Source organism: Pseudovirgaria hyperparasitica (assembly GCF_010093815.1).
Source record: "Pseudovirgaria hyperparasitica strain CBS 121739 unplaced genomic scaffold EJ05scaffold_11, whole genome shotgun sequence".
NCBI lineage: Eukaryota > Fungi > Ascomycota > Dothideomycetes > Acrospermales > Acrospermaceae > Pseudovirgaria > Pseudovirgaria hyperparasitica.
This window is the reverse complement of record NW_022985559.1, coordinates 998,148-1,021,631: the sequence shown is the minus strand read 5'-3', so window position 1 is coordinate 1,021,631 and position 23,484 is coordinate 998,148. Positions and strand designations below refer to the sequence as shown.

Sequence of the window (23,484 nt, the reverse complement as noted above, 5' to 3'; positions counted from 1 at the left end):
ACATTGGCGGAAACGCAGGGCACGAGGCGACTAAGCGCTAGATACTGACGGGGCGCAGCTCGGCGACATTTGCAAGCATACGGCAAGATGGGAACTTCCAACTTTTGGAGTGCGTGTGCAATCTTCGGAAACTCATTCGAAAATTGTCCATATTCGACGTATGAATCTTGTCCGACTCCCACAAGTATGCTAGAAACATCATTATGCTTTAAGGAAGCACGTGATGCGCGGCATAAGGGCGATATTAACTTGGACGAATATGTGAATCATATCGTGGCTCATTATGGAACTGTTAAACACGACTCTGATGTTGAAGGCAAGAGGCCATGGTTCCCTATTGGTTTCGAACACGAAGTCAGAGAAATAGTTCTTCGTGAAGACCACCAGGCGGTCAATGAAACTGGTACGTTGAGAGCTAGGTAAAAGGCTAGATATGCAGAATCTACTAATCAGTGTCATTAGATATGGCTCGTGTCTATGATATCTTCATGTCGGCGTTCAAAGGAGATAGCGAGATTGTTCGGATACAGCTCAAGGATTTAGAGCATCTGGAAGGCCAGTTGTTACGTCCACTGGTCGCGGTTTCTACACAAGAAGGATTCCCAAAGCTCTTTAATGTTTGTCTTGAAAAGGGGTTTCAGCCAACCGAATATATCGATCAGCTCAGCATCATGAGAAGCGCGCGACGCAAACACAGCTTGGAGTGGCTAGAGGTTCTCTTCAATGCCGACTTTCGGAACTGGAAAACAAACAGAGAAAACTTATGCCAGTGGAACACGTGGTCAGAAATCTTTCGTATGGGTCCTGAATGCGTCCGTTGGTGGATCGATCGTGGATGTCGCACAAAGAGTGCTAGAGGCCTTTTCGAACATGACTCTACATGGCCGGGTGTCGCGACATTCAGTGTTTTGTTGGAGGAGTTCGGAATAGACTGGTTCAAAGACTCGGGAACGCTTCAGATCGCTGCGAGAAACAAGGACTTGGGCACTGTGGCACTTCTACTAAATGCGGGAGCAGATGTGAATGAAGAGGTGACGGACTGGTCAAGAGACGTCCGTGAACATCGAGCAGCACCGTTAACAGCCCTACATGAGGCTCTATATGCAAGATCGGAGGAAACGGTTCGATATTTGGTCGAGCACGGTGCTCGTCTCCCCCGCAAGTATGTGGCTGATCCGTACAATCTGGTGCCGAAAGATGTGAAGGTTTTGATGGGCCTGGTAGAGAGCTTGGGTGCCATTGGGAGTAACACACAATTGTGATTACTCTATTCTCTCCCCTTTTGAGAGTCTATCGGAAGTAGTAGTCTAGATGGCGTATGAGCTTGATAATACTTGGTGATGAACTTGGTGGATGATAAATTTGATGTGGCTGACTAGCGTATCCGTAGTATGCCTTAGGCAAGAATATCTATCAATACTTGATCTCGTGTTGTTCACCAACGAGTGACAATGAGATTGAGGCTGCCATTCAAATGTTCCTCAGCGACAGAGATGGCTATGGGCTACTACCTCCGTGTTCGTAGCCCTGAGCTTGGGCACATATTTCAAGACTCATCACAGACTTGATAATTCCCACACTTGATTATGTTGAATCTGGGGCAAGCCGTCATCGCATTTCGAGGATATGTGCATAAGTAGTGTATGCCCCATAATTAGTCAATCCAACTCTTATTCCCTACTTGTGGCGTTATCCAACTGGATTGTGCAGCCAGCTAGACTTAGCCGCCTCGCGAAGGGACCTAGAAATGCATGGCGTCAGCTTACTATATACAAGGTGCGAATGCGGCATCGCACAACATCAGCCATTTTGTAGGTACTTGAAACGAATGTTTAGAGGATCTGGACCCTGGATGTAAGTCTGGATAGCCCTTTCTAGACTTTCGCTCTCCTGTTATTGAATCGACGACTGCACCGTTGATGTTCTTATATTAGTATCACGAGGCTGAGCTTCTGGGCATATTGTACGCTGTAGGGCTGCATGTGACTTGTTCCCATAGATGACCAGCAGGATCCAAGTAAGTGTCTGTAGCCTGTCGTATATATACGCACAGAAATCCCTTCCTCGTCGTAATATCCTCTCATACACCCATCTATCCAAGGCCATTCATTCAAAAGTCTGTTTCTATCTAGTCTTAACCAACAAGACCTTCGAGCCACGCTTTATTCTTTCAAGCTTTAAGATCAAGACAAGAGATTCAGAATGTCGCCATCCTCTCTCTTTCTTACTCTGTTCCTCTCAACACTGTCCTCAGCGTACATACTCACGCATTACGCCGGCCCAGGCTGTCGTTCCCAGAGTCTCGGCCGGACAGAAGTCGCGGTGGACCCAGCTGGACCTCCATGCCATCAGGAATTCGCCGGTACAGCGGCCAGTCTTATTGTCGCACCAAACGAGAACGACGACGATTTCGGGAGTGTCGTTGTATTTTTCACAGGCGACGACTGCAAACCTTCTGACATCATCAACTTCGATGATGAGGGTTGCATGACGGGAAACTATGGAAGCTTCCAGGTCTGGGATTTGTGGAAGGTGGATGGGTTACAGACGCCAGTGTTGTCGTAGACAGATCCGGGGAGCAATTTTTTCCTAACATGTTGAAATTTGTTTTCGAATGGGACTTCTAGGCGTAAATCTATACATAGCTTATTGTGATTGAACATGGGTTTCTTTTGATAAGCTCTTCCAACCAATTTCCTAACAAAGACTTCAGTGGTTTATATACATAGCAGAGTTAGAAAGATCCCTCTTTGGGATACAAAGCATGCAAATTCACGTACGTGCTAAAATCAAGTTTGAACGACATCTATGAGGGCGATATTCCATTGATGAATATAACTCTGATTGTAGATGCTCCATGACCCGCACAAATATACGCTCGTGTCACACTGTTGTCGTGTTGAATGATGGACTCTATCGTTGTTGTTAATCTTTCATCCGTGTATATCAGAAAGCGGGGCAGCTGCACGGTAGCACGTAACTACCGAGATTCCCACTCATGTAAGATGGCATACAAGGGAGGGGTCCAAAGGCCCGGGGAGGGGGGTGGTGAGATCTGGCCCCAACCAAGATATTCTGCTTACGCCAAGAATTTAGACAACCCGCTTACAACTAATACCAAGTAACGTGGCTATGAACTCTAGCTTCCGCTCCTAAGAACTTCTACCTGTTTTTAGAATCCTCAGATTTAGCACCCGTTTCAAGTGCTGTAACTCAATGGGGAAATTGAGGTTTGGCTGAGACCATGCTAGGATCAAGACCGCCGACGACGTGAGATACAACTTGAAGATGGAGCACAGCTACCAGGATTCACAAGGAATCTCCAACTACTTCATCAGCTGAGCATAAAGTTGTTACCGGAAATAAACATCACTGAATGAAAACAAATGAGTGGCTGAGTATCAAGCGTAAACAATGAGACTTGAAATATCTTAGTGTATATAACGGGACGAATGAACGTCCCAACGGAGCTCTCACTCGCCTACACACTGACAGCGTCACAAAGAAGTCTACAAGATTCAATATGCGTCTTTCTCAGCCTACAAAAGCCCTCTTTCTCTTGATCAATCACCTTGTTGCCGCGCACACACCTCCGATTGCCATAGCACCACCACATCAAGTTCGCGGATCTGGCAAAGTGCAAGCCTTGAATAATTTCAAGCCACGAGGTCAAGTAGACTATGATGCGGGTCTCGCCGCTGTCGGTCTTCTCTCAAGAGAAGAGAGCGCCAGTTGCGACCGCAAAGCCCGCTGCCGCAAGAAGAAGATCCGCAACCCTTCCGACCCTACAAAGTGCATCCGCTGCCCGCCACTAACGAAGCCCGACCCAACTCGTACAATCTGTATACGAGACAAAGATGTAAGCGAAGACGACAAACGCAAACAATACGAGGAGAAGATCAAAGAAAAGATCAAGGAGAAAGCGAAGCAGTTCAAAGATAAGATCCAGGAGCGTATGGACAAGAAGAAAGAAGAGAAACAGAAAGAATGGGAAAGGAAGGATAAGGAGCGCAGGGATACCCGGAACCAGAAGAAAGCTCGCCGTATGGCAGTCTGCTTACCCCTTGTTGCCGCAGCCATTGGCACGCAGGCCATGTTAGAACTTGCCGATGGTGGCTTCTCTACGGATCTTCTTGATAGTATCGATATGGACCTTTTGGCGCTGTGGCCTGGCTCTGACATCCCAGACGATTTCATCGACACAGGTCTCCCAGATGACGAGAAGGATATCCTGGGGGAGGACTTTGCAGATGAGTTTCTGAAAGTTGGCGACATTGCATCGGAGGCTGCTAGGCGCAGGTCTCTCGAGAACAGAGCCACCGAAACTACTCTTACTAATAACGATATGCAAGGCAAGTCCCCTGAGCAGAAGCGCTTCCTCAACTTCATCATCCAAGCTTTTGTGTCCATTGGAATTGCCATTGGTAGTGCAGCTGCGAGAAGTGCTGGTGCGATTGGTAGTGCGGTTGCGCGAGCTACTAGGTTCTTTGCCACTCGCAAGCCAAACTTGAAGAAACCAGGCGAGTCCAAGTTGTCCAGACAGCAGCAGAAGGACAAGGCCAAAGAGGTTTCAAAGAATAAGAATTGGAACAGATGCTTGAAGGGTCAAAAGGCCGAGAAATGATCCTGCACACTCTTACGTCTTGGTCCCTCTTCCCGCTTACATTTTGTATCTGTATACTTCGGACCTCAAGAGGCTTGAGAATATTGGCGTAGAATTTGATTTGTACGTGTACTTGAACTATCCGATGATACCTACGAACACTAAGCGTTTATTTTCGTAGTCCCGGAACCACTGTTTATGTGCAATGTTTATCGTTTACTTTCCCGGTGTTATCTCATCTTAGCCCCATTCGGCATCAGAGAATCTCTGAATCGATGGCAGGATTGGAGAAGTGGTTGCAACATCCCGATCTCATCCTCTACCGTACAGTAATTTCGACAAGTGTGTCTTCTGATAAGGTAGAAACATATGCAAGTCTAGGGCTTGATATAAGGTCCTTAGAATATCCCATCTCGCCCAACCACTTTGCCTCAGACTCTCTCCCTCACAATCGCCGCCACCGTATCTTCTCCCAAATCCTCCAACCCCACCAACTTATTGTCGTGTTTCATTGAAAAATCGTTCCCGAACCCCTCTCCGAACGTCGCAGCTTGCAACATTGGGACCGCCCAGCCATAGAATTCTCCAGGATTCTCTTGCAACTTCTCATACCCTTCCTTCTCTCTTTCATCACTTCTCACGTGCTTGAGATCCCAACCATCGGTCCCTGTGAATTTCTGGACCAAACTCAAAAGTTTGTTCTGTGTCATACTAGTCCCATGAAGCCTCACAACACTGTTCTTCGTCTCCAGGGAGTTCATTAATACGCCGACTATCCCACTTGCGACAAAAGATAACGGGGTCGCCGTGTACACGTGCTCGCCACCGTCGAAAATCTCCATCTTCCTCTCTTTGATATTAATTCCAAAGTTGTTCTCCAGGTCCCAGTCGAAAAATTGGTTGTTACACAAAAGCGTGTATGTTGTCATCGTCCCTGAAGTTTTTTCTTTCACGTACTTCTCCACAGCTACTTTGTCCTGAAAGACAGGCAATGTCCTTGCCTTTGCGTCTGCTGGGTCGGAGCCGTATTCGGATGGAACGATACGCTTGACACCCGCGGCGATGGCAGCATCGATAAGGAGTCGCTGACTTGCCATCCCTGCATAACCGACCGTACACACGAGCGCATCCATGTCGCGAAGAGCGGAGGTTAGACTGGTTAGAGAGGTGTAGTCCACAGCGACGACGTCGACTGACGATGGAAGTCGCGTGTTTGAGGTGAGCCGGGTCAGGACTGTGACAGTGAAGTTGGCGGATGTGAGCGCAGAGAGGGTTGCAGTGCCGATGGGACCACTTGCGCCTGCAAGAGCGACATTATGGATACTAGGCATTCGGATTTGAAGGAGCGGGTACTTTGATTTTGTAGTTTTCTTTCGCGTCAAATCAACCTTATGAGTCGAATTCGTGTATAGCTGAAGAGTAGTATAAGGGATTTATTCCGATGAGTGAGGAAGTGTCTCCCTTTTTACATCCCCATCTCTAGACGGCGGCGATACCGCTTTACTAACGCCGACATCTGTGGCTCTCTGTGCTATAGTGTGTGCTTGGAGAATGATAGTAACATATCCCTTATGCTCTAGGCATATCACTAGGGAGGAGATTGGTAAGATGACAATACAGAGATATGGGCCGACGTTAACGGAAATATGCCAAGTCTTGTGATCCCGAGCCCGATCCCGAGCCCGAGCCCGAGCCTGCGCCCGAGCCCGCGTCCAAGTCCGAGCTCGCAACAAGACCCATGCACTCCTCAATGTACAGTCAGGGATAGGTCTGAGTATACCAGGGTTACCGTCTTGAGTCTTCCACAGTATCGAACCACGTATTCCAATCATATTTCAACACGTCATCTTCTTCGAAAATGTGGTTATCGAAAATGGTGTTGGCACTTGACCCAAGAAAGCTGTCAAGGCTGACAGAAGTCGCTGCTTCGAGTTGGTGATCGACCATCGCTCCTGACATACCATGTACCGGAGAACGGGGCCTCTCAATATTGGTCGATTTATGACCACAGGAGGAGCTATCAACTGCAATTGTGTCTGCAGACCCAGATGTCGCCGAAAAGATCATCTGGTGCCACCGCTCCCGAAAGCTTGCATCATTAAAATACGCCGGAAAAGTGGTCGAGCTCAAAGGAACAGGCATATGCTCACTGTCATGGTGACGAATTTTGACGGCCCACATTGGACACGCTTGGAGTTTCTGTATTGATTGCTCACGACGTGTACGGGCAGTTGCTATCAATCGCTTGAGAGGCACCCACGTGCTTGGATTCTTATAGACTGATGTTTGGGTAGGAACTAGCCACGGACTTTGTAATGCTATCCATGCTCTTTCCATGGTAGGAGACCATGGGTGCTGACATAGGTCAATGAGAAGATAGACGACGGCGTGCCAATGCTGTTGTGTATGATACACCCACTTCCATGGTCGACAGCTTGGATCTGAGCACAAGGCGTGATGATGCTCAATCACTTCAATGGCCGCAATAACTAATTTGCTGCGTAGTGAGGTCGATATGCTCTTATCAGGAGTGGTAAATAGCGATGGAAAGAATGCTAATAACGTAAGCCGTCCGAGAAAGATGCGCATGGTACCTGCAGCAGCAATATAAATGCTGTGTTGCGATGCGTCCGTCACGGCAAAGTAATCTTGATCGAGTTCTTTGGAGAGGTTGTCGAGTCGTTTGACACGGTCTTCAATTGTGTCTGTGGAACTCGCTGACATCATTTGTTGAGCGGTCCGCGTGATTTTCGAGCAAAGCCGCAGAAGGGTGATGCTAGTCACACCCTCGAGCTGTCGTGGCGTTTGAATCATAGATGGCGAGATATCAGTCTCGTTGGTGTTGACTGGCAACTGCGTACTGTGACTGCCTTCTGATATACCTAACTCTGTGCCTTGGTCTTCAGTCGCCCGGAGATCGAGCGCGCAAAGGTTCCACCACAGCCTACGTTGCATCTCAGCTTGAAATGGTGTCAGATCTTTTCCAGATGAGCCATCTTCGTGGTATCTAAGGAAACGAGCCATTCTGATCAAGATCCCTGTCATCATAAACACATATCTTGGAGGGTCGTCTTGCCGGGCGAGGGTCATGAATATAGTGACAGCCTCAACGAGGTCATATGATGGGTTGTTCAAGAAGTCTGCTCGTACAAGAGAGCTTTCTAACCCGATACGATATCTTGTCAGAAGCTCATTCTGGGATAGACCCAGACTGGTCTGTACTTCTTGTTCGTCCATCGAACAGACAGCCGCGAAGAAGACAGCAAACATCAAAGCATGGTTGGAAGATGGTGTACTTTGCGTGAACCCTGTCCGATGCTGTTGAAGAAGTGATCTCAATGATGTTAGATGCGGGATACCCACGATTGAATGTATCCTCTCCGCATAGATTTCCAGCAGAAAGGGTAGCTGGGATGGCAGAGGTAGAAGACTCGCCGTATCATGAACCTTGTCATTCTTCGTGTGCCTTAGCAAAAATGCAGGCGTATAGCACGCGGTTTGTGAGCGATTTATCATCTCAGAGCTTGAAGATGACGACGCAGTTGACGTCTGCGCGTCGGTCATGTTATGATCATGCTCCGTACTTGTGTAGTCGATCACAAGTTCCTTCAGGCTCTTCAATTCGTCATCGATGTGAGACCAGAACCGAATGCTCAGGTTTTGACCTAGATCAGACGACTGTGCACTATGTTGATTGGACTGCCTAGGCAACACAGCAAGAGTTGGGGAATTTCTCAAATGTAGAGATTCCACTGATGGATCTGATCTGGCGTGTACCAGCTGGCCTTCCAAAGTGTGTACTAGAGCTTCCATCGCATCCAGTCTGCTAAGAATCTTGCTAACGCCTGATTCGGTCGACCTACGTTGTGTAGGGAGATGAACAACATTGCTTGATGATTGAGGTGGGTTATGAGCCGGACTTCGAGCTGCTGGAGCCCATCGTGGTCGCCGGCTCACCGCTGGTGGTATACATTGTATAGCAGCGCGTTGGCATCTATCGCATGGGGTTTGTTTATCACATCGGACTTTCTTTTGTGCGCAGGCGATGCAACTCCGCTGATTTCTGACTTTGGCGTTTTGCATAGGATCGATATAGACAGCTCAAGTGAGTTATGGGCGGAGCGTACTGATTCACCGGTGGCGTATAGATTACGGTTAGCTCGGTGTGGGATATAGTGTATTACTCAGGTAGAGATCATGATGTAATTTATAAAATAGCCTCTAGAATCTAGTAAGATATATCTAGACCCATCTATCTACATCGTTCTAGTTAAGATCACTATAGTGTCTAAAAATTGGTAGCTTAACGAATTCTTCCAATGAAGACTATAGGTAGTCTAGCAAATGTAATGGCAGTAATTAAACATTCTCTTCTTGTAGGTAAGATTTCAGAGTCCTGTCATGTGATACACGTTTGAGTCTAGCCTCATTTAGTCCCGACTGATCCATCCGGGCGATCTCTTATACCCTTCGTTCCCGATGCAGGTGTCTCATCATGTGATGGCCAAGACAAGGCGAACCCGAAGTCCATGATGATAAGTATCCAATAAATACTTTAGGAAAATGCACGTATAGAATTATGCGATTCTAAGTAAACAAAGGAGGTACAATGCATAGGCAAGGCTAAGAATCGCGCTAAGAAAATTGTAGGCGAATCACGTTTTCTAGTGGGAATGAGACAACAGAGAGACGACGAATGACATAACCCCACGCGTTCTTTTCAGTCGGAGACTTGTCTAGACTCCTGCACAACACAACACATGTCTTGATTTTCTGGTAAAGTCATGCGAGGGCTTGCGTGGACTGCATGTAGGGCTCGTAGGGCACGCTGCATTACATGTACACACCATGATAAATCATTGCCGGGGAAAAGTGGTCATCGTGGTATCCCTGGCCGCTGTAGAGGTAGTGACTGTACCAGAAGCAGGCCCGTACTGTGCGCATCCAAATATGCTCTTGAGGCCATATACGGGCGACCTCGACACGAGGCACCTAGATGTATCTTATCCGAGCTAGCACGTTTCCGAAAGAAAGATACGGGTCCGAGCAACGTCAAGTTAATACCCGCGGCACGTCAACGACAATGAATACGATATCAGAAGAGCTATATAGAAGGATCGCACCGGACGACGTGCAGTGGTCAGAAAAGGCTGCCAAGCTTGCGGTATTTATTTTGTATGTCATCAAAAGAGAGGGTATGGAGAAAGGAGAGGAACCTCATGAAAGGTCACTGATAGAGAAGGATGCACATACGGTGCTTCGAGAGATTTAGCGCAAAAACATTGCGGCACTCGATGGATAAGGCGACGATCTGACGGTGAGCGCGTAAAATGCCAATAGATTCAATGCAGAATGTGTTGTCCTAGCCAGCTGGTTGCAAGTATTTATTAGATCCAGCATAGACTTTGCTGGCCCCTGATATTTACATCCTTCGTCTTGTCGTCCTTTGAAGTCCTTTACTTCAATTGGCATAGACATTGTTCACGTCCTATTCACCTGCGCGTGTTGGTCAATTAGAAAATTTCTTCACCACTAGTCCAAACGTCAAAACGAATCACGTTGTAAGCTTCTAGTCTCAGACCAAAGCGAGCCGTCGTACTCTTCTGCATACCATCATCAAGGAAGAGCTACGCAGCGATTTTCAACTGAATCGATCACCATGTCTCCGGATAGCAAAGTCAGCCACTGCCTAACTATCATCGTTTAGTTCAATGTCACTAATGCAGCACGCAGTCGCCACTTTCCTCAATGCTGAACATGCTTCACACAATCTGGCTTTTCACAGCAAACGACATCAAGTCCATCGTCCTGCCCGAAACCGCATTCGGCATATTTACCGCGCTCTCCGGGCCTCTCCTCACATCTAACCCCTCCGTACACGTCAACGACGTCCTGTCCCGGCTCCCGCAAGTTCTCCTCTGGAACTGGGCCAATCTCCTTCTCTTTGACGTGGCCAACCAGCGCCTTCCAGCTTCAGTCGTTGAGGATGCAGTCAATAAAGCGTGGCGCCCGCTTCCGTCTGGCCGTATCTCTGAACTCGCAGCACGTAGACTATTGTTAGGCATTCTCCCGGCTACTTTCATCGTCAGTTGGTTCCTGGGTGGTATGCATGAGACAGTCGCCATGATGGCACTAACATGGATGTACAACGACCTGGCCGGTTCCGACGAGCTGTATATTATCCGCAATGCGATCAACGCCCTCGGTTTCATGTGCTACAGCTCCGGTTCAGCTGCTGTAGCGGTGGGTCATGGCGAACACGATCTGAACAGTCGTGCGTACCAGTGGATCGCTCTTGTTGGCGCTGTTGTCTTCTCTACGCTATCGATGCAGGACATGCCTGATATTCCGGGCGATCGTACGAAAGGGAGGAAGACACTGCCACTCGTTCACCCGGAGATAGTTGCGAGGTGGGCGATCGGTGTCCCGGTATTCATCTGGTCGGTTTACCTTTCTGTGTACTGGGAGCTGCATGTCGATCAACAGATCATTTTTGGTGCTGTAGTGGCTGTGGGTGCTGTGCTAGCTGCGAGGGTGATCTTTATGAGGGGTATTCAGGCTGATAAGGGGAGCTGGAAGATGTGGTGTGCCTGGACTGGCTTCTTGTATGCACTGCCCATGATCAAGAATTGTGGGCATCTAGTGTGGTGAGACTGGTGACTAAGTCTTCACAACTAAGCACATTTATGTAAACTTTACGTGCACCAGAGTCAGCTTCATCTGACTGGACGGAGCATCGAGGTGTGGACGTTGGAGGCTCCCAAGATCTTGTTGGCCCAATCTGCGTCATCTCGCTCATCCAAAGTAAACGAGCGTTATCAATCGCCATGTCGGTTTCCTGCTTTCGAACCTACAATTGATAATATACCCTATCGGTATCTGATAAGTTCGTTTCAAATTCTGCTGATTCATGACGTTTTTTATATGTGAATCAAATAATTATCTCCAGGGCTTCAAGAAATTCACAAAGAAAACTGAAGACTTCCTGAAGCGCAGCGGCAAATAATCTGTTTTGATCTCACTGACATGCTTAACATGTACAGATGTACCCCCCCATCTTGCCAGCCATTGGCAATCGAAGGTCGTCAATCGTGAGTGACCGTCTAGGACTTATATCTGACTTCGTTCGGAATAGTGAGAAGCATCGGCATCCGCACGGCAATCAGCCCCGAGGGATAAATCTGCTTCGCATCGGATTCATATACCACACCGCAGTTTTCCCTTGACCGTGTCCGATTTGGATCTAAATGCATACAGGCATTTACAGTCTTCGACATGCCATCCTATCGCCTCGTCTAACAATTGAGCTTGACATTGTGCGACTGTTTACCCTGCTGTATCCGACTTTGGGCATCCCAATAAATCACCAAAGGAGGCCGAAGGTGATGAGGATCAACCAAAACGGTATCGGTGCGGTAAATATTGTGAGAAATTCAAACCGACAGCTATCGTCTAGTCGAATCCGGATTCCTTGAACGCGCATCTACCCTTGCATCCTCGTCTGGGAGCTCAAAACTTGTGTCTTAGCAAGACGTGCATCGTATATCAGATTACCAGCGTCTCTGAAACAGAACGGCTCTGGGACAAATAGACCGCTGAACAAAACCTGATCTGCCTTCCATGCGAACAGTGCCTCGTCAATCATGAAGGCTTCCTACGGGGTAGACTTCTTAGGATCAAATCACGACACTGGATTGCATAAGTATATAAAGAATTGCTGGAGAAAATAAACCAATTGAATCAATACTGTAATTGATCAGTTTAACGAGTCGAGGGTGCCTATAAATCAAAGCTGGCCGGGTTCTCCCCATAACTCTTCTCTCCTCGAAAAGTCTCTCCACAAAAATGATTCTTTATCTGAAGATTATTTCTCCTTAGAGAGGATTCTCTATGAAGCCTTTCTCTCCTCGGTTGTTCTCTTTACGGAGAGAATCTCTCCTTGAAGAATCTCTCCGCAGAGCTCTTCTCTCCACGAAGAATCTCTCCACGGACCGTCTCCCTCCTTAGTGATCATCATTCTCGATATCCGCGTATAGAAACGCTGTCCTAGCCCGAATCCTCCAATCCACATTTAAGCATAGCGAGTCTCATTTGGGTGTTGTCTAAGCCCGCATTTCGGCGCTTGATCGGGTCTTACAGTTCAACTCTAGGAGCGTGACCCCTAACCACCTTCTTCTCGCTTTATATGTCATTTACAGTACGTGAGCGAAATTTCAAGAGTTGTAGGTGTTAGGGGCCCAAAATCAGCCCCTCTGAGCGGTCTGGCATGGGACCACTTTTCCGCCGGACCCGAGATCAGGCTTAACATCAAGTCAAGATATATAGAGATGATATAACTAATGACCCCTTCTCTTTTCAGACTTTTCCGGTATTCAGTTCAACGACAAGCACAAATCAGGAAATGGAGGTGCGCGGTGTGGCTGAGGTCGCCAAGCTTCAACCTCTGCCCGCGCGCGCCGCGATCTCTGTCTGCCCATAACTACGCGCTTCCTCCTTCTGCTGGAAAATCTTCTGTCCAACTCTTCTCCTCGCCCTCTATAAGCGCCAGTACTGAAAGCGGTTATTCGGCGTCAAAGTAAGTGTTGGTGCAGGCTACGTTGGTAGCTACGATCAGAAATGTGAGTTTGCTTCGCTCTCGCGGTCTCATTCTTTTTTTCTCTCCAGATCCTACTGGAACTAAACACTGTCAACGCGAGCGACCCGGATGGAGTCGACAATGTCTCAGTAAGTATATTCGAAACGTTTAGCAGTCAATCTCCACTAATAGCTGTCAGCTATCCATATCTCCCGGAGGAAACTCTACCTGTTCAAATCGATGATCATCCCTCTGTAAGCCTTGACGTAACCATCATCAAGGCGTTTGAGCCTTTCACTCTTTCGTGCGCTCTACTCGTTCGACTCAACTGGCCTACGTTGCGAGGGGAGTATGTCTTAAAACTATTCGATCGACGCTATGCTACACAACTTCGACGAGACAATCAAGCCAGCGCTTGGACTGCCGATGTCGAAGTAGCATATCACACCCTTGTGGAGAGCAGCGACATGGCTTCTCTTTTCGCGCTCTACGCTCAAAAAGAGACCGACTACGAGTGGACCCCAAAGGCGGAGGCGGGTTGGGATTCGGCGCATCGTGAAGCCTATCTTCAATTCTGCTGCCGAAAACATTTCTCGACGGAAACCCTGGTGTACGATCAGCTCCGCGACCTTCAAGGCGAATGCATTCCCCATCTTGCAGCCCGAATCCTGGTCAAATCCCCATCAAGCTCCGGCCCCACCCGTGAATATCTCGACTGCCCAGGTATCTTGTTGGAGTACGTCCAAGGCTTCAGCCTAACCGATCTCGACAAGTTTGCACCCAAAGCCGCCTGGCAACAGATATGTGACGAAGCGATTCGGATTATCAACCTGATTGGCGGGAGAGGTATCCGCAATGAAGATGTCAAGACGAGGAGCTTTATCGTACGTCATCATCCATCGACGAATTATCAGCAGACGACCCGGCCAAACGTTGTCATGATAGACTTCGGGTCCTGCGTCCTACGGACAAAGGATCAAGATGATCGCGATTGGAGAGAGTGGAAAGCGATGCAAGACGAAGAAGGTGCAATTGGCATGGTCATGGAGAGGAAGCTCAATGGAGGCTTCACTTATGTACGAACTGCGGAGTCTGAGAGATTGATGGACGAGTTCATGAGCGAATAGCAAATTTTGCAAGAATAGCCAACAAGTGAGAAGGTCGAAGCTGCCCTGTGGGCCATTTTCGATTAATCGCCGGTATCGACGGAGGTACTTGCTGGCTTTCTCTTCTAGATATGATCTTTTGAGGCCCAAAGCTGAGGTTACTGAGGTAAACGGTAAGAAAATATCAAAATACGTTCGTATTGAAAGCTATTTACGTTCTGCCGCCATTTTCGGCGGCATATGCCACCCCTTTCGTAGGGCGTTGTCGTCGGTGGTGAGTCTTATGATACATACTGTGTCAGCCTAGATGTGGGTTCAAGGGAATCCGATACGTTGACTCTCATATCGTACATTTCGACGGGCCACTGCAATCTTGTAGATAGCTGCTGTGCGCTCGTGTAGGCTTGCGGCGTTGAATCCAAGGTTCAACGGTATCGAATTACGGTCAGTAACGTTCTAAATATAATCCAGGGACAGAAGCGTAAGTTCTAAAATTAAGCTCTTCTCCAAACCATCGGTAAGATAGGATGGCATATGTAGCCTTCGCGCGTGGTGGTCGCGAGTTGGGGTACCAGAGCTGGTTTTCCGCGTCCGCGAGGTTGATGTCTACAAAGTCGGGCTCTATTTCGAAGGTGCTGCAGTTGAGTAATCGGATACTCACCTGATTGATAAAGAGAAATAAGGTTGAACTATTAATTCATCAAGTTATGGAACTTATTACATATATATATATATAAGAGAGAGAGAGAGAGAGAGAAAGCGACTGTATACAACGCGTGTCAAAGGGAGACGAAAGTCTCCAAGACGAGGAAAAAGGAATCATGGCAAGACGTGGATCGCGTTTCAGCCCCTATCGAACTTGACCGTGTCAAGCAATTGTGCATAACACAGACGCCGGGGTCGATTTGGACGTTTGACTGTTGGCAGTCGGCAGAGTAAGCGCAATGTAAATAGTCGACTATCCAGAAGCATAGCAGAGCCCAAGTCTTATGGTTCATTCCCGACTCAGAAGCGGCACAACATTGGGCCGGGTACAATCCATGCTACGGAGCATTGACTTCGGAAACAGTCAGGCGGACTTGTTCGGCCGAACTGTTCAGCCTCAAGTCCTCGGTCCCGAAACTTCATTCGGCGATAAAATGGGTTTAGGAAGAAGCGTAATCCTCCGACCGTGCAGCGCCACATGCACTTGGCACCTGGAATTTGTCCCTGACTTATGCGTCTATGCTAAGCTGTTATAGTGACAGTGGCCGAGGCGGACAAAGGTCAAGCCGCTCATAGTATTATTATATAAGATTGAGATATGGCAATTTAGTAGACTTCAATTCTATATCTTATCGACAGTACAGACTCCGAGCTGTGTACCTTGTTTATCAATCATTAACACTCAATATCAAAGCATCAGCTTAACAAAGCAACGAAGCAAGGCAACATACAAAGCACCACGTCCATAACATCGAGATCACACACTCAAACGACAAATCGCAATGGTTTCAAGCAAGCGCACAGTCCTAATCACCGGATGCTCTGATGGCGGACTAGGTCGCTTCCTCGCCCTCGCATTTCAGGAAGCTGGCTGGCGAGTCATCGCCTCTGCGCGTACTGTCTCCAAGACCAAAGCAGTTGCCGAAGCAGGCATCGAGGTCGTCCAGCTCGATACACTATCCGCCGAGTCGATATCTGCTGCCGTCATCGAAGTCTCCAACCTCACAGGAGGCAGCTTAGACATGGTCCTTAACAACGCTGGCGGCGGCTACACGGCCCCAGTCCTCGATATCCAATGGGAACAAGCCCGCGACTTGTTCGAGCTGAACTTCTACTCATTGATCTCCGTAACGAGAGCATTCCTACCCCTGTTGCGCGCCAGCAAGAGCGGCGGAATCGTCGTTAATAACACGTCCGGCGCGTCGCTTTGGGTCGGCGCAATGCCGTTCGCTGGTGCATATAATGCTTCCAAAGGCGCTGCGACACAACTGACTGAAACAATGCGCCTCGAGCTTGCACCATTTGGCATCCGCGTCATCAATCTGCTTACTGGTGGCGTGAGGACTACCTTTTATGATAATGCGAAAAATCCATCACTACCAGCGGATAGTATCTTCAATGTTGCCAAAGATCGGGTAGAGCGTGCGATGGGTGGGAAAGAAATCATGGAAAAGAACTTAGAGCCAATGGGCTACGCGCGGAAAGTCGTTGCGAAGCTGAGCGTGTCAAATCCGTCGCATTGGGTGTGGGCTGGAAAGAATAGTACTCTGGCGTGGTTGGCGACATTTTTGCCTATCGGAGCTGGTGATTCTATGATCAAGAAGATGACTGGGCTTGATGTTGTCGAGACGACTTTAAAAGAGGCCAAAAAGACGAGTTAGAGGTAATGGAAATAGGGGGTCTATAGCAATCAGCAATCTCGTATTTCAGGAAAGCTCTGATGCAGCTCAACTTTTTGAACATCATATATCTTCCCGCTCGGCTGCGACCAGAAGCCACCCATGGTGGCTTGTATGATAGGATGCTTGCACTCGCCTTCCATACGTCGCGCGCATCTGCGACCTTCATATTGCTGCGTATGTGCATTACGTGATGCACTTGTCAGACTGAAGTTCAGATCAGAAATACCGTAGTGGCTTACCACCTAGCATCTATTGCAATCCCATCTGTCCAAAACTGACTCATTATATTGTAGCGTAAATCGATCAAAAGAGTCTTGAGATTCATGTCAATTGAGAGTCACTAGCAACACTTCTTCCTCGTATCCGAGCTAAGCCACGACCACATCACCAATCTTGTTCACTACTCTCAGGGGCTTCTCCCTACCAGTCACCACCGCAGACCTCACAATTCCCTCGTTGTCCCAGTCAAAATCAACTTGTCCGCCCCCTCTCAACCTGAGCCCCTTCACCGACCCACCAACCCACGAAACAGGTATCGCAGGCCCAAGCACTACCGTCCGAACCCCAAGTTCCCCGTGCCTTTGCGGTAAATCAACCATAAGCATACTCAACACTGCCCCACCCAGCCCATAGTTCGCATCGATCTGGAAGGGCGGATATCTCCCCGAATACATACTCAAACCGTTCGGCGCAAAGTTCTGCTCAATCGCATATTTCAACTCGTAGTATGCGCGCTCTGTATTATTCAGTCGTCCCCAACAAGCCGAGCGCCATACTTTTGCCCAGGCGGCATTTCCGTCAGCGGCATTGCCGTTGCCGCGGCTGTATAGTTTGGTAGTAACGGCTTCTTGGAGGGTGCTGTTGGTGTAGGCGTTCTCGTACGAGGATATGGAGTAGCCGGGATACCAGCCGACGAGATCGCTGAGATGGCGGTGCGTATCATTCGGGAAGTCGTAGCCGTATGAGTCCGGGAGTTTCCATTCTTTGATTTGGTTAAAGGAGCCGATGTGGATGCCTTTGTCTAGTTTCTCGAGTGTTCTGCTTACGTTAGTGATGAAAGACGTGTCAGTGTCTCCAATCAAGGCATTGCTGGATAGAATGGATTCGAAGACTTGATAGATGAGCTGCTGATAGTGAGCACACCCGAAAGTCGTAGGACCATGCTCGGCGCTATTGCATGGTGCGACGACGATAGTATTGTCGTTCGTGTATTTGTCTTTCATCAACTGGGAAAGCCAGAATTGGGCTACACCCTTCAGTAGAGGATAGCCTTGATCACGCAGCCAACTAATATCCGAAGAGTACTCGAAGTTGTCCCATACGTGCTGCATCATCCATGCGGCTGCTATGGGATCTGAACGATTCATTAGTACCAATGTTATGTAGATCATAAAATATAGGATGGTGTTACAATTCGCCCACTGGGCATCACTCTTCATGCCTGTATGCCCGAAGATGTTCATCTCATCATGCACAACCCATCCCGGTGCACCATACAGCAGTTTGGCGGTTTGAGTACCGCGAGGTACCCAATTCTGCTCCATGTAGTTCCACAACGCAGCTTGCAGCTCACCAAGACCGGTTTGATCTGCGTTCCAATGATTCATTTGGAGATTGATGTTTGAGTGGTAATCACCAGACCACGCGGCGCCAAGCTCCTCACTCCATCGTCCTTGTAGATTTGGTGGCAACGAGTTCTCACGTGAGGCACTGATGAAGAGATGACGAGAGAAGTCGAAGAGCAGACTTTCGAGGAATGGATCGCCAGTAGTATTCGACGAGCTGTATCGTTCGAAAAGTTCGGACGTCTCCAATGCGGCAGATTCCAAAGGGTCAGGTAGATCGAGCACGAATCTCCCAGCTAGGTTCTGGTAGTCACCTATATGTGCTTCAAGAAGTGTTGCGGCAGTTTTACGTGCGGCAGTATCTGTAAGTCTCCTAACTGAATAACCTGGGTTGGCCCCCCTGAAACTATAACCAAACACTGATGTGCCCTTCTCTTGATCAAAATCAGTGTCAGCCCCAACAACAAATGTCGCCTGCTTTGAACCGATGCTAGGATGTAATGTTAAGTACCCAGTATCCGGGTCACAAGATGAATTAGCATCGCCAATCGCACGAGCAATCGCATCGTATCGCATACCAAGAGGAGGCCCGATCTGGGTGACGCCTCGCATGCGAACATATGCATTACCACAACTCTGCTTGTTCAGTGCTGAATCCACTTTCTGGTTTTCGAGCCAGACTGTGATACTAGGTAGATCATGGTCAGACGTTACATCATATACACAAACCTGGTCAGGGAACGAGCAATACGCAGTCGTACTAAACGACGCCCCATCAGCCAGGAAAGTAGTTGCATGTAATCCATTCTTTAGATCCAATTGTCGATGGTAAGAAGATGTCGCATCTGATACACCGGCAATCTCGATGGAAAAATTACCAAGAACGCGGTATGAGCCATACATCTCGTTGGAGCCGAGCAGTTGTGACACATCTGGAAGACATTAGAAGTAAGATCAGTCTAGACAAGGCACAGACTCGCTTCCGGTCCCGTTCTGGAAGATCCAATCGCGAATGCCATCAAGAGAGCTAGAGACCGGACTACTCGGGTTTCCACCTCTGTAGCTCGAATTTTCGAATGGGCCACCAGACCAGAGGCTGTCGATATTAAGCACCAACTTCTCTGCACCAGCTGGACCGAATGCCATAGCTGTGTACGGTGTCAGCCTCAATTACCGTTCCTGGGTAGAGAACTCTGACCCCCGAGAACTCCATTTCCAACTGGGTACGCGGTTCTGATGATGTCCTCTGAAGATGCGGGCGAATAGGACCATAAAGTCTTGGCTTCACACCTGATGACAAAATTTATCAGGAAGAACGCAATATACCTTGGGAGCAGCATTGCGGGATCTGCTGTCGTTGAGGAAGGATGGTATTCAAAGCACTATTGCTCATCGTTATATTTTTATTCAGCCGAAGTGTTGAGGACGCCTCTAGAAGTCGCATATGCAGTGTCACAGTTCTTGCCGATCTTCTAGATTGCAGTGCGGGGGATGCAATAGGTCTCCTTTGCCAGGTTGGGACTTGGGATCGTTACCTGGAGTCAGTATGTAACTAATATGAGGGACTAGTGGGGGGATTTCTCCACCTATCGCATCCGGTAATGCAACAGATGTTATGTAGGAGGCCAAACGGTCCGACCCGAAGCTTGTTTCGGGCAGAATTGATCAGTCTAGTGCGATCATTGGGGCTTCCGGTACATAAACGTGCAGTGTTGACACATTCTATCCCTGGCTCTCTCGTACTTTTAAAGTAGAATCTCCCTGGACAACTTCATCGAGCAGGAGCGATCATCGAGTTAGGAGTGATGGAAGTTCGGTCGGAGTGGACGACTGGAGAGGACGCCAGGAACCACCTAACTGTCCACCAGCCGGCTGCAGCACTTTAATATTGTATGCTATTAATCTCAATGTACGACGCTGTGATACTTTCGTATCGACTACTTCGTGCTGCTTCGTAGCGAAGGCTTCTTGGAGACATATCAAACAAAATAATTAGCATGCTTGACCTTTCACTCAACCCAGCCATCTCCTGCACATAGCATCCAGTCCAATGAAACGAGCTCCAGACCTTTACTCTTCACGAAGTCTGCGACTCTGAAGGATCGCCGCTGTACGAATTCTTCACCACCAACATCGTTCGTGGTTAGATCATATCCTCTGGGTTCACGAAAAAGTAGGAAGAGATATCGATGTGGCCTCGAATCGTCCTTGGGCCCCGGAGCGAGATATGGTGTCACAGCAGACTTTGACTCAGTCGTCGCTCCACCCTTGGACGGCGACAAGCCCGTCAATATCCAATGTCTCCAGTATGCGAATTTCGGGTCATCCGGTGTTGGCGCATCTGGATCTATAAGCAGCAGTGTGTAACTTGCGGATTCTAACTCTGTCTATGATGGAATAAGTCATAACCGACAATTGAAGATTTGGTTATCTTACATCTGTTTGGATCGTGATCGTAGGCTCAATCTTGCATTCACTTGCACGGAAGAACTTGCCAGCAAAAACGTCTTTAGTCCCATAAGTGACTGTTAATTTTGCTACAGGGACAAAATCATCGGGTATCAGTGGTGAGGATCCTGGTACGAGGCCTGCTTGTGACAAAGACGACAATAATTGCAGACCGTAGCTTTGCAAAGACATGTCGCCCTCCAAGATCTAAAGTCAACGATGAATACGGGGCTGCGAATGCGCAAAATGGCAGTTTTGAAGCAATGTCGAGACCAATGATTGCGAAGAGCAAGACAAGATAGCCATTTTGATGCTTTCTGTTGTCCTAGGTGGACATGGATGAGTGGTGGAAGAATTCACTAGCGCCAAGATACTGAAACTGTTTGATCTTGAGGCTCGCGGACTTTTCGCCCGAGCGCGCTATAGCAACACTAGTCTCTAAATATCGTGACAGGTACAGATCTCTGAAGGGCTTGAACATACCTCATCATTCGAACGATTTCAAAACCACGCATAATTGATAAGCTGACATATAAAGTGTGGAGAATCATGAAGGCTGCTATTCTCAGAAACGTACGACCCCCGTTGCAAGACGCCGTCTTCCGTATTATCACGTGACCAGTACCTTCTACCAACTGGCGACAATAAACAGAATGTGCATGAAGAAGAAAAAGGAAAACAGCAAGGATGAAGTTATCCTGTTCGCATATATACCACAGTAGATATGTTGCTGACTCGGATTCATGGCATTGCCATCATCTCTTCAAACCTCGATGTTAGCGATCCTCCGCCTAATCCAATGCATGTCGCGTACCGAATTCAATGGCGTGACCCTATACGTTACATTGACTACTCCTCCATGCAAAGTATCGCAAGCCGTGGATAGTGATTCTTCAACACGTCACTCGGCTCGACGACCGCCACCGGACTGCGTAGGAGGCGCGGAGCAAGCAGGGATATACAATCTCTCCAGCCTTTCTTTTTCCCGTGTTCTCAAACATCACGATAATCAGAGACTCGAACATTTAATCATCTACGCTTTCGCCACTAACACAGAGCAGCAACCTTGCAGACGCATGTTCTAGAGGCACCGCAAGAATTGACTGCTCAGACTTAAGTGCTATTCGGTGATCACATTGCACGATGGCTACAGATGGTCGTGTCGGCGATGCGAAGCCTATAATCAATATCGATATGGATAAGGCATCCAAGGAACAGAACCTCAATGAAGATGTCGAATCAGGGACTTCCGTGCGCATATTCACCTCAAAGATCTAGACTTGTCTTTCTAACATACTCTCAGCCTGCACCGGGCTTCGACCTTGATGCCATATACACCTCAACGGCCGCCGACCGTGCGCTCATCCGTAAACAGGACATTCGCATCATCCCTCTCTGCGCATTCATCTATCTCCTATGTTACCTCGACCGCTCCAACATCGGTAACGCCAAAGTTCTGAACGCAAACACACACAATGACCTACTCAGCGAAACGCGCATGACAAACTACCAATACACTATTGCCCTCATGGTCTTCCTCGTTGCATACGCCATCTTCGAAGTGCCATCTAATTACCTCCTCAAGCGTATCTCACCGTCCCGCTGGATCGCATTTCTGATGTTCTCGTGGGGAGCCATAACTATCGGACTCGGTGGTGTGCATAGCTACGGCGCTGTAACGGCAGTGCGGTTCTTACTCGGTGTTTTCGAAGCCGGGCTCTTTCCTGGACTGATTTATTATCTCACTTTCTGGTATCGTACGGATGAGCGGAGTGTGCGAGTAGCACTCATTCTAGCTAGCGCGACGCTTGCAGGTGCATTTGGTGGTGCTATTGCGTTTGGCATTGGCCACATGAACGGTGTGCACGGGCTGTCTGCGTGGCGCTGGCTTTTCATTCTGGAGGGCATTCCAAGTTGCCTTTCGGCAGTCGTAGTTCTGTTCATCTTACCGGACTATCCTGAGACGGTAAAGTGGCTTTCGGACGATGAGCGCAATCTAGCGCTTGCTAGGCTCAAGTTTGAGGGTGCGAAAGGCGATGTTGCAGTTACGTGGGCAGACGTGAAATCAACACTGACCGAGTGGAGGTTGTATATTCATTATGCAATCTACTTCTGCATCTCTCTCCCGTTCAGTTCACTGTCGCTATTTACACCGAGCATCACGGCTGGACTGGGATACACGGGACTCACTGCGCAGCTTTTCACTGTGCCACCATACGCTGTCGCATATGTCATCACGATTGTTATCGCATACTCGTCTGATCATTTCAACAGGCGTGGGCTACACTCAGCCATTTTGGCCCTCATTGGAGCAGCTGGCTTCATCGGATCCGCAACGCTACCCCCTGATTCTTACAAGTCGCGTTACGGCTGCCTCATTGTCGCTGCATCGGGATCTTTCGCATGTATACCACCGCTACTTGGCTGGCTGTCAAGCAACCTTCACAGCACAGCAGCTATCGGTCTCGCTGTCGCATTGAACATTAGTTTCGGCGCACCTGGCCAAATCGCTGGCGTATGGATATACAAGGCCGATGAGCAGAAAATTGGGTATCCAACTGGTCACTGGGCAAATGCTGGCGTACTTCTTGTCGTTGTCGTTGGGTGTTTGGGGTTGTGGGCCTACTACGCATGGCTGAACAAACGAATCGTGAAAGGCATCATCACAGGCCCGAAGCGTTTATACAAGCTGTGAGTTGAAGCGAGGATTATGTTTGTGCATCATGCGCGAATGTCTTATAGGACGCACGTGGTTGTATCAAAGATGGTGTAGCACTGGAGATATTTGGCGTTGGTTCCT

At 48.4% G+C, this 23,484-nt stretch overlaps 11 protein-coding genes across 11 annotated transcripts; 7 read left to right on the top strand and 4 right to left on the bottom strand.

Moving 5' to 3' along the window:
- The first annotated feature begins 55 nt into the window (after positions 1–55).
- Positions 56–1,468, top strand: EJ05DRAFT_512233 (uncharacterized protein). The gene is made up of 2 exons (XM_033748312.1): positions 56–403; positions 463–1,468. The coding sequence occupies exons 1-2, from the start codon at positions 88–90 to the stop codon at positions 1,260–1,262; spliced, it is 1,116 nt and encodes a 371-aa protein (XP_033599050.1). The 5' UTR covers positions 56–87; the 3' UTR covers positions 1,263–1,468.
- A 589-nt stretch (positions 1,469–2,057) lies between these two features.
- EJ05DRAFT_477713 (uncharacterized protein) lies at positions 2,058–2,647 on the top strand. Its single transcript, XM_033744299.1, has one exon. It carries the CDS (start codon positions 2,203–2,205, stop codon positions 2,563–2,565), a length of 363 nt encoding a protein of 120 aa, XP_033599049.1. The 5' UTR covers positions 2,058–2,202; the 3' UTR covers positions 2,566–2,647.
- Positions 2,648–3,157: 510 nt separating this feature from the next.
- EJ05DRAFT_477711 (uncharacterized protein) lies at positions 3,158–4,925 on the top strand. Its single transcript, XM_033744298.1, has 2 exons — positions 3,158–4,726; positions 4,785–4,925. Exon 1 carries the CDS (start codon positions 3,524–3,526, stop codon positions 4,622–4,624), a length of 1,101 nt encoding a protein of 366 aa, XP_033599048.1. The 5' UTR covers positions 3,158–3,523; the 3' UTR covers positions 4,625–4,726; positions 4,785–4,925.
- On the bottom strand, positions 4,773–6,300 carry EJ05DRAFT_69836 (NAD(P)-binding protein). The gene has a single exon (XM_033749896.1). The coding sequence runs from the start codon at positions 5,932–5,934 to the stop codon at positions 5,035–5,037; it is 900 nt and encodes a 299-aa protein (XP_033599047.1). The 5' UTR covers positions 5,935–6,300; the 3' UTR covers positions 4,773–5,034.
- Positions 6,162–8,821, bottom strand: EJ05DRAFT_69819 (uncharacterized protein). Its single transcript, XM_033749895.1, has one exon. It carries the CDS (start codon positions 8,684–8,686, stop codon positions 6,389–6,391), a length of 2,298 nt encoding a protein of 765 aa, XP_033599046.1. The 5' UTR covers positions 8,687–8,821; the 3' UTR covers positions 6,162–6,388.
- A 1,441-nt stretch (positions 8,822–10,262) lies between these two features.
- Positions 10,263–11,254, top strand: EJ05DRAFT_502092 (uncharacterized protein; the record flags this gene model as incomplete). The annotated part of the gene is made up of 2 exons (XM_033747203.1): positions 10,263–10,280; positions 10,337–11,254. 2 exons carry the CDS (start codon positions 10,263–10,265, stop codon positions 11,252–11,254), a joined length of 936 nt encoding a protein of 311 aa, XP_033599045.1.
- A 1,808-nt stretch (positions 11,255–13,062) lies between these two features.
- On the top strand, positions 13,063–14,495 carry EJ05DRAFT_477708 (uncharacterized protein). The gene is made up of 2 exons (XM_033744297.1): positions 13,063–13,327; positions 13,378–14,495. Exons 1-2 carry the CDS (start codon positions 13,320–13,322, stop codon positions 14,303–14,305), a joined length of 936 nt encoding a protein of 311 aa, XP_033599044.1. The 5' UTR covers positions 13,063–13,319; the 3' UTR covers positions 14,306–14,495.
- Positions 14,496–15,481: 986 nt separating this feature from the next.
- On the top strand, positions 15,482–16,699 carry EJ05DRAFT_477707 (IBR finger domain protein). The gene has a single exon (XM_033744296.1). The coding sequence runs from the start codon at positions 15,772–15,774 to the stop codon at positions 16,648–16,650; it is 879 nt and encodes a 292-aa protein (XP_033599043.1). The 5' UTR covers positions 15,482–15,771; the 3' UTR covers positions 16,651–16,699.
- A 265-nt stretch (positions 16,700–16,964) lies between these two features.
- On the bottom strand, positions 16,965–19,934 carry EJ05DRAFT_539513 (glycoside hydrolase family 95 protein-like protein). The gene is made up of 4 exons (XM_033749526.1): positions 19,435–19,934; positions 19,217–19,384; positions 18,083–19,168; positions 16,965–18,025 (listed from the first exon to the last, which is right to left on the bottom strand). The coding sequence occupies exons 1-4, from the start codon at positions 19,574–19,576 to the stop codon at positions 17,040–17,042; spliced, it is 2,382 nt and encodes a 793-aa protein (XP_033599042.1). The 5' UTR covers positions 19,577–19,934; the 3' UTR covers positions 16,965–17,039.
- Positions 19,911–21,355, bottom strand: EJ05DRAFT_69756 (PEBP-like protein). The gene is made up of 3 exons (XM_033749894.1): positions 21,168–21,355; positions 20,673–21,104; positions 19,911–20,623 (listed from the first exon to the last, which is right to left on the bottom strand). The coding sequence occupies exons 2-3, from the start codon at positions 20,874–20,876 to the stop codon at positions 20,246–20,248; spliced, it is 582 nt and encodes a 193-aa protein (XP_033599041.1). The 5' UTR covers positions 20,877–21,104; positions 21,168–21,355; the 3' UTR covers positions 19,911–20,245.
- Positions 21,356–21,699: 344 nt separating this feature from the next.
- Positions 21,700–23,400, top strand: EJ05DRAFT_69741 (major facilitator superfamily transporter). The gene is made up of 2 exons (XM_033749893.1): positions 21,700–21,935; positions 21,988–23,400. The coding sequence occupies exons 1-2, from the start codon at positions 21,828–21,830 to the stop codon at positions 23,377–23,379; spliced, it is 1,500 nt and encodes a 499-aa protein (XP_033599040.1). The 5' UTR covers positions 21,700–21,827; the 3' UTR covers positions 23,380–23,400.
- Positions 23,401–23,484: the final 84 nt, after the last annotated feature.